The 14579-nt window shown below is 39.7% G+C and overlaps 2 protein-coding genes across 7 annotated transcripts in view; one reads left to right on the top strand and one right to left on the bottom strand.

Moving 5' to 3' along the window:
- Positions 1–4057: 4057 nt before the first annotated feature.
- Positions 4058–14579, bottom strand: part of ARMT1 (acidic residue methyltransferase 1) — a gene marked incomplete at its 5' end in the record, with an annotated part of 54970 nt that continues 44448 nt past the window's right edge. For 2 of the 4 annotated variants that reach the window (XM_083348734.1, XM_083348733.1), the window contains 3 exons: positions 4058–5200; positions 5586–5751; positions 7246–7481. In XM_083348734.1, coding sequence (XP_083204860.1) covers positions 4442–5200; positions 5586–5751; positions 7246–7280 — 960 coding nt within the window. In that variant the 3' untranslated portion in view covers positions 4058–4441. Of the gene's footprint in view, positions 5201–5585; positions 5752–7245; positions 7482–12230; positions 12337–13613; positions 13679–14579 lie in introns of those variants that run through there. The other 2 variants (XM_083348732.1, XM_083348735.1) reach the window with 2 other exon arrangements.
- The window catches only part of RMND1 (required for meiotic nuclear division 1 homolog), a 35050-nt gene continuing 34390 nt past the window's right edge, over positions 13920–14579 (top strand). Inside the window, exon 1 of one of the 3 annotated variants that reach the window (XM_083348737.1) lies at positions 13920–14019. The gene's annotated coding sequence lies outside the window, so the exon portion shown is untranslated. Of the gene's footprint in view, positions 14020–14304; positions 14417–14579 lie in introns of those variants that run through there. The other 2 variants (XM_083348738.1, XM_083348739.1) reach the window with 2 other exon arrangements.

Here is a 14579-nt window from a genome sequence, read left to right as displayed (position 1 = left end):
GCACCTCCCCAAACCTTTGAAGAGGTGCGCGCACACCTCCGCGTGAATGGGCAGCGGCGCCGCTTGTTGGGAAAGCTGCCGCGGCACGTTTGCAGGCTGCTGAAAGCGGCAGCTCTGCAAACGGGCCGCAGCAGCTTTCCCAACAAGCGGCGCCGCTGCCCATTCTGAGAGGTGTGTGCGCACCTCTCCGAACGAGCAGAGGTGCGCGCGCACCTCCCCAATCCTTTGGAGAGGTGTGCGCGCACCTCCGCGCAAACGGGCAGCGGCACCGCTCTTTGGGAAAGCTGTCGCGGCACGTTTGCAGGCCGCCGAAGGCGGTAGCTCTGCAAATGGGCCGTCCCCGTCGCGCAACCGGGAACTGGTTCCATCACACATAAAAAAATGGCAACCGTGTGCATCCGCGCATGCTAAAGAAAAATCCGTTTTGCGCATGCGCAAAACATTTTTTGCACATGTGCATGCATGGACGCACGCACGCGGTTCCCACTTTTTTTTATGTGTGATGGAACCGGTTCCCAGTGGCTCTTTTCCTTTTTCAGGTTGCCGACCCCTGGTCTATTGTTTGGTTTAGATGGCATTGCACAGGGCTTCGTCTTGAGCAGACATGTCAAACACAAGGCCCAGGGGCCTGGATCTGGCCCGTGAAGTGGGTTCATGTGGCCCGTGAAGCCATCCTGGAAACAGTGAGGGTCTCTGGCCCAGAGACCCTCCTTCTGCCAGAGACCCTCAGATCTGTCCCACTCCTGCCCAGGCCTCCATAGGCACCCTTGATGCGAACGATGTAGAGCTGGCCATGCCCACCCAAGTAGGCCACGCCTACCCTGGCCATACCCACACGGCCCCCTGAGGGCAACCGCAATGCTGATGCGGCTCTCAATGAAATTGAGTTTGACACCCCTGGTCTTGAGGCAAGAAGGATCAATTTGGGTCTGATAGAATTAAATAAAGTGATGGACTAGGTTTAACTCAACTCATGCCTAAAAGGCAGAGAGAGAAAGGATTTATTTAGATTTATTTTTTCCACTATACTAAACATAGAGTTTATATTCAGATAATTGAAAAGACATAGATTGCTTCTATGTACTGCTGCAAAGTTGTAGCCTATTAAAAGATGCAAAATAATTCCACAATTTCACTGGAAATTAATGTTGTGCTTTTGTGTCCATTAAACTTTGCAGTAGCATGAATACCAACCTAATATCAAACTCACCTAGCATTCAATTTTCCTGAATCAAAAATCCACCTACCTGCAAACTGAAAAGATGGTAACTACTGACAGTCATCTAGAAACAATGGCACTTAAATTTAAAGAAAAATTTTGTTTGAAATACTGAAAAAGCTTGCAGTGGCAAAAATTATGTAACAAAGAATAAAAGGAAGTTATACTGTTTTTAAAAATTGAAAAGAAAAACATAGAAAACCTATATTAGACTATCCAAATATAATCCATTAGAAATTTTCTAATTAAAAAAAGACAAATTCAATTAGCTCAAAATGCATTCTTACTGTATCATTGTGTAGCGAGTAATAGTTTTACTGATTTACACATACTTTACACATATTTAGATCCCATGTGGCAACATTACTATTTCAATATTATATGTTATATATGGATAATATATAGCAATTAAATACTTGAGTATCTGAATATTTCAGTTTACAATAAGGCACACTAAGCGTGCAAATAAAAAAATGGCTTTGGATATGTTACATACTGCATTGGTAACATTTATAGGGAATATCAAACTAAACTATTTGATGCGTTGTCTGCATTTAGTATAATAACAAAAATGAATTAGTGCCAAATGAAAAATATGAATTTATAAGCTTTTTGTCTAATACAGCCAGGAAGAAAAAGCATGTTTCTGTTCTCAACTGACCTCTGTCTCAATAGCCACATACAGGCAAAATATTGATAAGAGTTTTGATAAGAATCTTGCTCAGATAAGAACTTCTCATACAGTACTGTTATAAATCAATAGTCAAGACATTCTGGTGATGAACAGTAAGTGAGCATACATATAAGTCTTGTATACAGTCACATACAATAGCTTTCATTATAGTGAAAATTAATACCAAATGCACGAGGCATTTAATATTAATTTTGCTTCTACTGTAGAGCCTGTAGACGTATTAAGTACAATTAAAACACAGAAATTATTGAAGATTTGTGCATGTTCTCTGCTAGAGTGATCACAGTGCTTTGTAAAGTTGCATTTCTTTGTGGAAGAATTCAAAGCACCAGGACTGATGGCAAGTTTTAATAGGCTCAAAAAGCATTCTCCCTGGCAAACTATCTTCCTAACTGTAATTCATGTTCATATTTTTGTTGCTTAATTTTTTAAAAAAAAACTTGTTAAAATAAATGCCAAAAGGCATAAGAAAAATGAAATAGTTGCTACTATTATTTAACCTGTATATATTCTTCTGCTCCTGGGGTAATTCAGACTCAGGGCCAGCAGGATTTTTTTTTTTTAGGGAAGATGTAGACTATTCATATGAACTTTTAATTCGGTCTGCAATCCTGTCCTTCCTTCCTTTATAAAGCACGCTTGAAAGTTAGTGCCTTCCATTCTCAGCTGTTGTTATAAAACAAGCACAAAACTAGTGGGTCTTGGTAAGTTTCGTATTCTTGTCCTGTTATTTAAGATGAGCAAGAAAGAGGGCTAAGTAAAAGAATCGAAACCTCTGTTAGGCTCTGTCTCCATCTACTGCTCACTTCAGCAGTGCCCACCACAATCATCAACAAACTATCTCTAAGGGAAGCAGAGTCTTCACAGAGAAAAAAAAAGTTGCCCACTCCTGTTATGGCTATCAAAGTAATAAAACATTACCAACACAATTCCATTTTCTTCAATTCAGAATAACAAAACCATTTTGTAAACCAAGTATTCTTTTCCAAGTGAAGGAAGGAGTAATTAAAACAGGACCAAAACGGGTGATGAGCACAGACCCAAAACGAAGAATATTGTTTCAAAATAACCTTCCCACGCTTTTTATGTCAGACTGTACATTCCAGCATTTCCTGCGGCGCAATGTATATAGAGTAAGACTGCCATTAAAATAATCAAAAGATCACTGTAAAATAAAACTGCTTCAGAAATATTTTCTGATTTAAGATATAAAATTAAATATATAGTTCTGCTAGGGTATCTGCCTTATCAGCTGAATTGACAGAAGCAACATAAAAATATTCTCATAAGCCTACAGACAATACCTTTGAAAGAAACAAACTTTGTCTTTAAAAAAACCCATCAAAATACTTGGAACAAACTGCAGTTAAAAATGAATGGCACTGATAAACAGTTCTCTAATGCCCATTATAACTCACCAACCAGGCTTAGGTGGAATCATTATAATAGCCATGGGATCGATTTATTTAGATTAGGCCAGACATGTCAAACACAAGGCCCGGGGGCCGGATCTGGCCCACGAAGTGGTTTCATGTGGCCCGCGAAGCCATCCTGGAAACAGTGAGGGAACGGCCCCCACTGCCATCCTTGATGCGAACGATGTAGAGCTGGCCACGCCCACCCAGTAGGCCATACACACTCTAGCCACGCCCACACAGTAGGCCACACCCACCCTGGCCATACCCACCCGGCCCCCTGAGGGCAACCGCAATGCTGATGCGGCCCTCAATGAAATTGAGTTTGACACCCCTGGATTAGGCAATAAAAGATTATAAATGTATTACCTAATATGCATAATAAACAATTCAATATATAAATAGATATCCTCCATGGCTGTTAATTATGATTCCACTTAAGCCAGACAAGATAAAGCCTTCCTTCCTTCCTTCCCCTGTCATTTCTGGGACTCTTGTCATTCCTGGAGTTTTTACCCTTCTCAACATGTCATTAATAATATAAATTAGCAGGAGAAGGCAGGTAGATGAGAAGATGTAGTCCCACCCACCACCTTGACAGATAGTGTATCCTGTGTCTGTGTCTCTGATCAGTTTGCCTACAATGTTAATTGGTAGAGCAAGCCTGAAGAGACGAAGGCACCCACGATCGGATTATTTCTTTTCAGTACCGTGCAACAACGCATGTAGTTCTCATATTGGATAATTTAATTCAAGGTCTTTCATTTTGCCATTTCAGAATTCATTTTATTTAACATCACTTTTTCTGAACAAGACTAAGCTCAAGCAGCATTGTGTTTTATGCTAACACAGCAGAGTCAAACACATGTCAACTAACATAGTAGCTTTGGCTGTTGCCTCTGGTTCTATATTAGTTAAAAATAAAGTACGGTAGAGGACAAATTTGATTTTTTTTCTGATGATTTGAAAGAGGTCACAATTGCATATCACTTTAAAATAGCAGCATGGCTCTTGGAAGAAAATAGTAGTGCACACTGAAAATTAGTGGCCTTCCAAATTAGACCATCAAATCAGTTTTGAGCACAGTGCCATTCTTCATACTTTGCAAATCTATCAGGAAGTAGCATCAAACTGAATTATTCCATATTTACCACTTATCATCCACTCAGGATCAACATTCATGAGCTTTTCACCTTGCCTAGGTTTCAAACCAACCTGAGTATCAGATTTCAATGTTCTTAAGCTACAGAGTGGTGCAGGCTGAAAATTGTTCAAGGCTTGATGGAATGGCACAGTGAATTCCCACTTTCGATCACCTGTTAGCTTTCTATAGTTCAAATCACCTTTGAAAATAATTAAGCTTGATTTCTGTAACTCAGTGTATAAATCTGGAGCAATCTGAACCATACTAGAAAATTCATGTGGCAAAGTCCAGAAAATGTGATCATGATAAATCCAAACACCTTTTTTCAGATAGCCCTCCCAGGAGACACCACATCTAGACATCCATTTATGATTGGCTGCCTTCATTTGTTCAATTGTCCAATCCAGGTCATGCTTTGTAGTATCTGACACATACCATGGAATACTTTTCCCATGGAAATGAATTTCAGTAACCAATTCTGAGGATATCAAAAAATCAGCCAAAACAAGATCAGTAATAAGTTCAAAACCCGCATTATCCAGGACTACGTCAAGTCTAGTTGGTGTTTTGTTTTTCTTTTTGTTTATAAGCAGTGACCAAAGTTTTTCCATGTGATCCACCAAGATGAATTTTTTTAATTCTTCCACAGATTGTAATGGGTCAGACTTCTGAGAATTATCCGCCCCAGCTGAAATGGATAGATCACACTTATTGCCCCATAATGAAACCTAAAAAAAAAAAAAGATTGCTTGTTAATTTTCAGGAAATCAGGCAATTCTTTGATCTGCTAAATCTAATCCAACAGCCTGTCAAAGCAAGCTGCATTTCTTGCAAAGAAAGGGGAAATGACATACTGTACAGTTTCCTCCCAAACTGCTGAAAAATTATGGAACCAGTACTGGATCCGTGTGGTCCAAAACAAAATCAGAACATCCCCATTCTCGTTCTGAAACATGCTTTACATATCCCTAGCTTTTAAACAGTTCTGATAATATATTTAAAAATATTTTTAAAATTCTAATAGTATGTACAGTTTTGCAGCAGTTCTGACTGGAAACACGGCATTGCTTACAGTTTTCAAAATATGGAAATATAAACAAGCACCAGTTTTACCTGAATCAGCTTACAAAATTCTTCTTTCAGACGTTTTTCATCTAAGCCATCTCTATTTTTCAACATCTCTTGGAGACAGGTACTTAAAACAATCATGGCTTTCTGAGATTCAAAGAAAGCATGATTCTTTTCTTCTTTAAATACATCAAAGTTGCTGATAGGTGGACTAAGCAAAAGATGTTCTTTATATTAGTTTCTGATATCATTAGTATCTAAAACATATGCATATTAAACTTCTTTTCCTTCAGAGTGTATATCACATTGCACAACATCATAACTTTTGACTAAATGAACCTTTTATTAGAAATGCACAGCATTAACATGTTCAGTGGTATCTAATATTATTTTTCAGTAGCAATCCATACTGGGAGGAAATACTGTTTCATTCTATATTTGACAAAAGATCTTTCATTTGATCACAAGAAGGTTGGAATGGGTTTGACAATGGCTTAACCTATTCTTAATTTTCTCCCCTCATTCATACATACATATGGACATACATTGTTTTAAATTAAACAACTTAAAATACTTTTAATTCTCCCCACATCCTAATGTTGCTGCTGTTCCTTATCAGCTTTCATTGGCTAAAATAATTAAAGGAATACTTAACTAAAATATGTTTATCAAAAAGGCCTATATAAACTCAGGTTATTCTAATGATCAACCACTGTATTCTAACATATAAGAGAATATGAAACAGGGCTACAAAGCATCTTTGCATGAGTGAATAAGCAAGAGAGAAAATTCATTATTTCTTAATTTTTATTTTAACCTGAACTACCAAACAACTTCACATGTAATCCTGAATGATATTGCAGTTAACAGATTAGTTTTCTGGCAAAATCCTTCTCTAGTTCAGTTGCAATGAGTGAATGTAAGTTTGAGTCCATGCTCAGGCTCACCATGATTGGAAGTGGATTTAATGAAACTTGGACAAGACTGAAACCTCAGTGAATGAAATTGGCTTAAATTTGTTTACCAACTTATACAAATAGAAGAAAGTACTACAATATTTGTAGCAAGCTATTACTAAGATTAATGATATTTATTGGCATAATAATAATAATAATAATAATAATAATAATAATAATAATATAATAATAATAATAATAATAATAATAATAATAATAATAAGAAGAAGAAGAAGAAGAAGAAGAAGAAGAAGAAGAAGAAGAAGAAGAAGAAGAAGAAGAAGAAGAAGAAGAAGAAGAAGAAGAAGAAGAAGAAGAAGAAGTTGGAAGGGACCTTGGAGGTCATCTAGTCCCACCCCCTGCTCAGGCAGGATAAATGGCTGTCCAGTCTCTTCTTAAAAACTTCCAGTGTTGGAGCATTCACCACCTCTGGAGGCAGGTTGTTCCACTGGTTAATTGTTCTAACTGTCAGGAAGTTTCTCCTTAGTTCTAGGTTGCTTCTCTCCTTGACTAGTTAATAGAACTCTGAATGATCTCAAAAGCTACAAGTTGAACCCGGTTACTTCTGTATTTTAGGGCTGTTCTCTAGAGTGGAAAATCAGATAGCCTTCAGGGAAAAGGCAACAGCAAGCACTATTTCAAATTGTTGCAAAGAGAATTGCATGCATCAAGCTTGACTTGAGGGTAATTTTTATGTATCTTTTCCCTCAAATATTTAAACAAAAAGAGACAAAATCATACAAGCTTACCTCTGAATAAGCGCTTCATGAATTCTACGATACATGTAGCACTCTGTATACAACCAAGGTGATTGAAACCAGCTTGGTGGTTCATTTGATACATTTTTATGATATTCTAAGTACTGGTTCCACAGATGGGTATCGGGGAGATTATCATTCAGTGCAATCAGTGGCTTGTCTGTCTGCAACTCATTCCGCAACTTGGAGAGATAAGCTATAGCTTTCTTCTCTGCTTCAATGCCTTTCTAAAATAAAGTGAAAATGTTTTTAAATTAAGTGTTTGTGCTTACTAAATTAACATGGTAATAAATTATATTTAATACATACGTTTGAAGCATATTTAATATATGAGTGTTGAGACTCAAAATATCCAGACCCATAGCTCAGTATGGCAACCATTTTGGTGACCATAATCAATTAAACTAATAGCCAAATAAATATTTGTGCTATGCTCAACTTACGACCACAATTGAGCCCAAAATTTCTGTTGCTAAGTGAGACATTTGTTAAATGAGTTTAGCCCCATTTTATGACTTTTCTTGCCACAGCTATTATGTGACTCACTGCAGTTGTTAATTTAGTAACGTGGTTAAGTGAATCTCGTTTCCCCATTTACTTTGCTTCAGGTCACAAAAGATAATTACATGACCCTGGGACATTGCAACAGTTGTCGTATGAATTTTGATCATGTAACCATGGGGATGCAGTCATAAATCACTTCAGTGCCACTGTAACTTCGAATGGTGATTGAATGAACTGTTGAAAATCGAGGACTGCCTGTACTCAGATGCAGTCCCAAAAATAGATGGAATCATTTTGAGTCCAAGGCAAGTTGTTATTATAGTGATACAAATCTATGCTCAGTCAGAAACGCAGAGGAAGTACCAGTTTACTGAAATACTAAAATTTGGAATTACAAGAAAGAAAAAAAACAAAATGGGAGAAACCAACATGTGTTTTTAAGAAGATTACATATTTATAACAAATATCTTCTTCCAATAATTGAAAAGATATGTATAGACGTCACTGAATGGAGCACACCAATATAAACTATATACCGTACTCTGAAACTAAAGTTGGAGACGCTCCATTAAATCAGCAAAAGCAAAACTTTGTGCTGTCTGTAACTGAGGTGCCACAGACTCCTTTTCTACTAGACAAAAGAAAATTGCCTGACCAACAGGACCCAATTTCAACAATGTTCCACCACATCCTTTTAAGGGGAAACTAAGAATAGGTTTAATGGATTTAATAATTAGAATACCTTTAGATGTCTTTAATGTAACATCATTAAAGATGAAGCAAACAAAACTCCCTCAAAATGTAAAAAGATGAAATGCCTGCCTGCTGTTCTACTGAAAATAATTAAAGGAAATGAAATGCTGAATACTTAACATACTGTATATCTTCTTGAAGGGGGGGAAAGGGTGCAAAAGCCAGCCTGCTATTCCACAACGAAGAGAACGGACAGATTATGTCAACAGGGAAAGACAAACCAGTGCAAATAAGACATAGAAAAAAAAAATGGAAGTGGTAACAGTCTTGTCCTTCCTAGATTCAAAACTGCACAATGAAGATCATAGTAGCCATGAAATAAAAAGACATTTACTGCTTGGAAGAAAAATTATATGGAAGACATCAGACTTAGGACCCAGTGGGGTGGGAAAGCAGGTCCAAGCTCTGAAGTGGGATGGGAAGTGGAGTGGAGCCTTAGAGTTGGGGGAGTATCCCGGGAGGCCTGAGCCACGTGAACTGGCAAGATGCTACAGTTTGGGCATGGGCCTGTATTAGACCTCCCAGGGCCTTTCCCACCCAGGATACTCTGTTCTCCAAAATGGGGGGAGCAGCGATTGGTGTCATTAGGTGAGGTGATCACATGGGCACCTCGCTTAGCAACAGTAATGATTTGCAAATGTAACGGGCAGACTCCATTAGTGTCATAAGTCGAGGACTACCTGTATTGCAGGCCACTATTGGAGGCCCCTGTGCTGTTCAACATATGTATATAAATGTTCTGGATGAGGAAATGAGAAAATAGGATTATCACATTTGCAAATGACAAAAATGGGGGATAGCAAACACCTGCATAAAAGTTCCACCAAGATTCAAGAGGATCTGGACGCTGAGTGACTGACTAAAGATCAGCCAATGTGAATTTTAATGAGGACAATGCAAAGTATCACTATGGATAGGGAAAATTGCAGGGAAAATACAGGATAGATAAGATAATCTTTGTCATGTTTTTTTACTGTGGGCACATGGCACACATCAAAAATGAAATTTAGTTGCCCGCTCTCAAAGTGAAACACATACATGACACCTAAAACATACTATAAACAACGTATGTATAGACCCACACCCTTACACAAATACATAACAATAAAATATTAAATACTGTCCATCTTGAATATATAACGGAAGGAGGAAGCCTGAGAGTTCACAAGGTTAATGCTGTATGGAATGAAACTATGGTTGAATCTGGATGTTCTGCTATGGATACCATGAAGCTTCCTCCCAGAAGGTAACAAGGAAAACAGGTTGTGAAGAGGATGAGTAGTGTCCCAGATAATCTTATGGACCCTGTTCAAATGTAGGTACTGATGACCTCTTGAAGATGCTGTAGTAGTGGATATCTGCCAGATAGGTTGGACTAAATTATTTCAAAGATTCCTTCCCAGCTTTACATTCTAGTATGGTTTATAACCCTGCCAACAACAGTGCGTATAGTCAAGGCTATGGTCTTCCCAGTCGCAATGTATGGCAGTGAAAGCTGGACCATAAGAAAGGCTGAGCGCCAAAGAATTGAAGCCTTTGAACTCTGGTGCTGGAGAAGACTCCTGCGAGTCCCTTGGACTGCAAGGCGATCAAACCGGTCAGTCCTAGAGGAGATCAACCCTGACTGCTCTTTAGAAGGCCAGATCCTGAAGCTAAAACTCAAATACTTTGGCCACCTAATGAGAAGGAAGGACTCACTGGAGAAGAACCTAATGCTGGGAAAGGTTGAGGGCAATAGAAGAAGGGGACGACAGAGAATGAGGTGGCTGGATGGAGTCACTGAAGCAATAGGCGTGAGCTTAAATGGACTCCAGAAGATGGTAGAGGACAGGAAGGCCTGGAGGAACATTGTTCATAGGGTCACGATGGGTCAGACACGACTTCGCAACTAACAACAACAACAACATGGTTTATAAAGTGCTGATCATTGAGCAATAAAGCGTTCTTGGATATATGGCATGTAACCTAATGAAAATCTGGTATATGAAGGAATGACTAAAATAAATGGGAGCTGAACGTCTTTCCTAGGAAAAATCAGAATCAGAACAGAACTGGAAGGGCCCTTGGAGTTCTTCCAGTCCAGCCCCCTGCTCAAGCAGGATATCCTATACCATTGCAGACACGTGACTGTCCAATCTCTTCTTAAAAATCTCCAGTGATGAAGCACCCACAACATCTGAAAGCAAGCTGTTCTACTGGTTAATTGTCCTCACTGTTAGGAAATATCTCCTTAACTCCAGGTTGCTTCTCTCCTTGATTAGTTTCCATCCATTGTTTCTTGTCCTGCCCTCTGGTGCTTTGGAAAATAAATTGACTCCCTCCTCTTGTGGCAGCTTCTCAAATACTGGAATACTGCTATCATGTCCCAGGTATTCCTTCTTTTCTCTAGACTAGCCAAACCCAAATCCTCCAACCATTCTTCATATGTTTTTGTCTCTGGGCCTTTAATCATCTTAAGTTGTTCTTCTTTGCACTTTTTCCAAAGTCTCAACATCTTTTTTGAAAAGTGGTGACCAAAACTGGATACAGTGTTCCAGGTGTGGTCTTACTAAGGCTTTATAAAGCGGCACTAATACTTCATGTGATTTTGATTCTGCGCCTCTATTTATACAACCAAGGATTGTATTAGCTTTTTTGGCTGCTGCCACACACAGCTGGCTCATGTTTAAGTGATCGTCCACTAGAACTCCCAAGGTTCCTCTCGCAGTTACTGTTTTTGAGCCAGATTTCGCCTAATCTGTACTTGTACCTTTGGTTTTTCTTGCCTGAGTATAAAACCTTGCTGTTCTCATTAAATTTCATTTTGTTGGATAGGGGCCATTGTTCAAGTCTGTCATGATCTTTTTGGATCCTGAGCTTGAGTTCTTTTCCTGCCAGCTTAACGTCCTCTGCAAATTTGATGAGTTCGCCTTCTATTCCCTCATCTAAGTCATTTATTAACATATTGAAGAGTACTAGGCCTAAGACAGAACCTTGTGGTATCCTGCTGCTTACTTCCCTCCATGTAAATGTAGTACAATTAAGGACTACTCTTTGAGTACAGTTTGTTAGCCAGTTACAAATCCATCTGGTGGTGATGCTGTCTGTTCCAAAGACAGATAGAAAAAGAGGGGTTTGAATTTTTTTTAAATTTTGAAAAAGCTGGCAAAGCGACATAACTCAGTAAGATATTTATTTTAATTTGTATTTCCTACTTCTAAATTATTGTTCTAAAATAATAGCATTGTTTAGCATTCACTGAAAGAAAAGAAAAACATTTTCTTCTTCCAATGATTCTAGGGTTCAGGTTCATTTAATTAAATTAATTAGCAAGGATTATAGATCATAAAAGGCACTTACATGTTCATGCACAAGGGCCTACTACAAGATTCTGAGAGTTGATTAGTTTAGAACAGGCATGTCAAAATGCCGGCCTGCGGGCCGGATGCATCACGATGAAACCATGCCCTCCCCATTGCCGGCAATGGGGAAAAAGTTGCGATACGTCGCGCGATGCCACGTGACATCGCGAGTTTGACATGCCTGGTTTAGAAGACTTTAAAAGATTTGAAAAATAAATGGAAGATGATGCTCAACAAGACAAACCTTGGCCAATCCAGCACATCCTTGACATTTGAAACAGGAAAAGTTACGTCTCAGTTATGCAGAACTATAGAAAGCGGTAACCAAAGTCAACATTTGTATTCATACAAGAATAAAACAGAAAGGGAGTTTCTTACTTCTCCATGTTCTTCAAAGAATTCATGTTTATGTCGATGTAAAGTATCAACAACACGAGTCAGGATGAGAGGCAGCCTGTCTTTAATTGTATTATATGCAAAAGATCTATAAAAAACAATATTTGAGGCTTGTAAATAGCTTGAATATTACCAAATATTCAACATGGATTAGAATGTCAATTTTATTTTTAAAGCTTGAGTCCCTGAAAAGCTTGAAATTAGTGTACAATTGAAGTCAAACCAATTATTCATAGTGTCAGAGCCTTCCAGCTTTAAAAATAAGGGCACCTAATAAAGCTGGAGGGCTCCTATACTATGAACTGATTGTTTGGTCTTAAATTGTACACTAATTTTGGACCCTTCAAGGGTCCAAACTTTCAAAATAAAAAATTAACTACCTTACTTTAATGGGCTTGTTATGCACTATAAATCTTGTTCAGTCTGAACAGGTCATATATATATGTCTGCAATTTTCTCAGCACGGTTTTCAGAGGGAACAATTAGTGTTTCTAGCCCTGCACATTTAATTGTTACACCAAAGCAACTCTTGGAAAAATGAACTGGCTGACTGGAATAATGAAATTCCTGACACATTTTCAATAAATACAAATATAAAATTGGGAACATTATAGAGACCAAGCTATTCTCTATATATCAGGGTCGCATTTTTATAATTGCTGCAAAAGATCAATGACATTTGCTCGATTTTAGCACCAGCAATTTAATGAAAAACATAAACACAGCTGATAAAATTTATACGTAGCCACAAATAAAACCAGGCAAAGTTTGCAGCATTGGCCCAAATTGCTGGGTTTCGTTTATGGTTTAGTGCAGGGGTAGGCAACCTCGGCTCTTTTATGACTCATGGACTTCAACTCCCAGAATTCCTGAGTCAGCTATGCTGACTCAGCTATGCTGACTCAGGAATTCTGGGAGTTGAAGTCCATGAGTCATAAAAGAGCCGAGGTTGCCTACCCCTGGTTTAGTGCCTCGTGCAAACCCACAAAAATTGAACCCTGATCACGCCACGGTTCAGTTAAGCATGGGGTAAATTAAGCATGTCACCGGATTATAGCCGAAAATAGCAATAAGCAAACTGGCGCAGTCTTCCGCAACCTGATGCCTTCCCAACGCTTGGGGACTCCTGGGAGCCTTCGCAATTCAAACAAGCAGCCGCAAAGCAGAGCAGGAAAGAGGATTTCAAAAAAAACAAACCACAACACGCTCGGGCAGAAACTCCTCGTATTGCGGCACTCTACAATTCAACCTTCTCAATCCCAATGCTTTATTCCTGCCTCTTCTTCCCCCCACCCACCTCCTCCTCCTTCTCCTCCTTCCCATTTCCAAATTACAAGGAGCCGGCGAGAAGAAGAAGAAACGCACCCCTTGATCTTGCCCGCAAGAGAAGCCGGTAACCCCGCCGACTGCGGCGCCGCCATTTTAATCATTATGACCTCAGCCCCGCGGACGCCGCTTGCGCCACTTCCCCAGCCAAACTCGCGCTTCCTATTGGTCGGCGGGCTTGGCGCATTTATATTGGTTAGAAAAGGAGAGAGACACGGGGAGGCTGCGGGCGAGTTGAGGGAAGCCAGGCGGAAAAGCTACGCGAGGTCACCTGAACGGCGAGGCGCGAGCTTTCTTCCGCGCTCTTGGGGGTGGGGTGGGGGGTGGATCCAAAGAGAGGCGAGGCGGAGGACATGATTGGAGGAAGCGAGCGCGTGGCGGACGGGGACGAAATCGGTGTGGCGCTTTGCCGATCTTAGGAGGCGAGAGCGGGATTGGCGGACAGGTAACGGAGCTAGATATATATATATATATACATATATGAGGTGGCCATATATATATATATATATATATGGAGCCGGGAAGCTTGCTACTTGGGCGGGCCACTCCATGTCAGGGCCTGGCGGAGGTGCGAAGAAGGAGACGCCTTTTTTTCTGATGGGCTGCTTAGCTTCTCTCTTTTTTTTCCCTGTTGGAATCAATATATGGCTGAAATGGAAGGGGAGGGATGAATTTTTTCCCCCCGCGCAACCCGGCCGGTGGCTGCTTCCCCCGGACGATTCGAATCGGGAAGAGCTTTAGCTTTTATTAAATGGGACGAGTTTCGGACACGGGTCGAGTCAATTGCACCGTTTGCTAGCGGGTCTACGCTTCCTAACGAGACGGGTTTCAGAAAATAACGTGTACGAAGTTTCTTCCTCCCTACAGCTAATCTGCCCGCCAAGGTTTCTCGGGGGTCGAGTCGGCCTCCCTTTTGCAATACCTTTCGGCCAGGAGGCGTTCAGGAGCTGTGAGGTGTAAATTTTATATATATATATATATATATATATATATATATATATATAT

This window comes from Vipera ursinii (assembly GCF_947247035.1).
Source record: "Vipera ursinii genome assembly, chromosome: 1".
NCBI lineage: Eukaryota > Metazoa > Chordata > Lepidosauria > Squamata > Viperidae > Vipera > Vipera ursinii.
The sequence above is the reverse complement of the archived record's forward strand: the minus strand, read 5'-3'. Positions and strand labels throughout refer to the sequence as shown.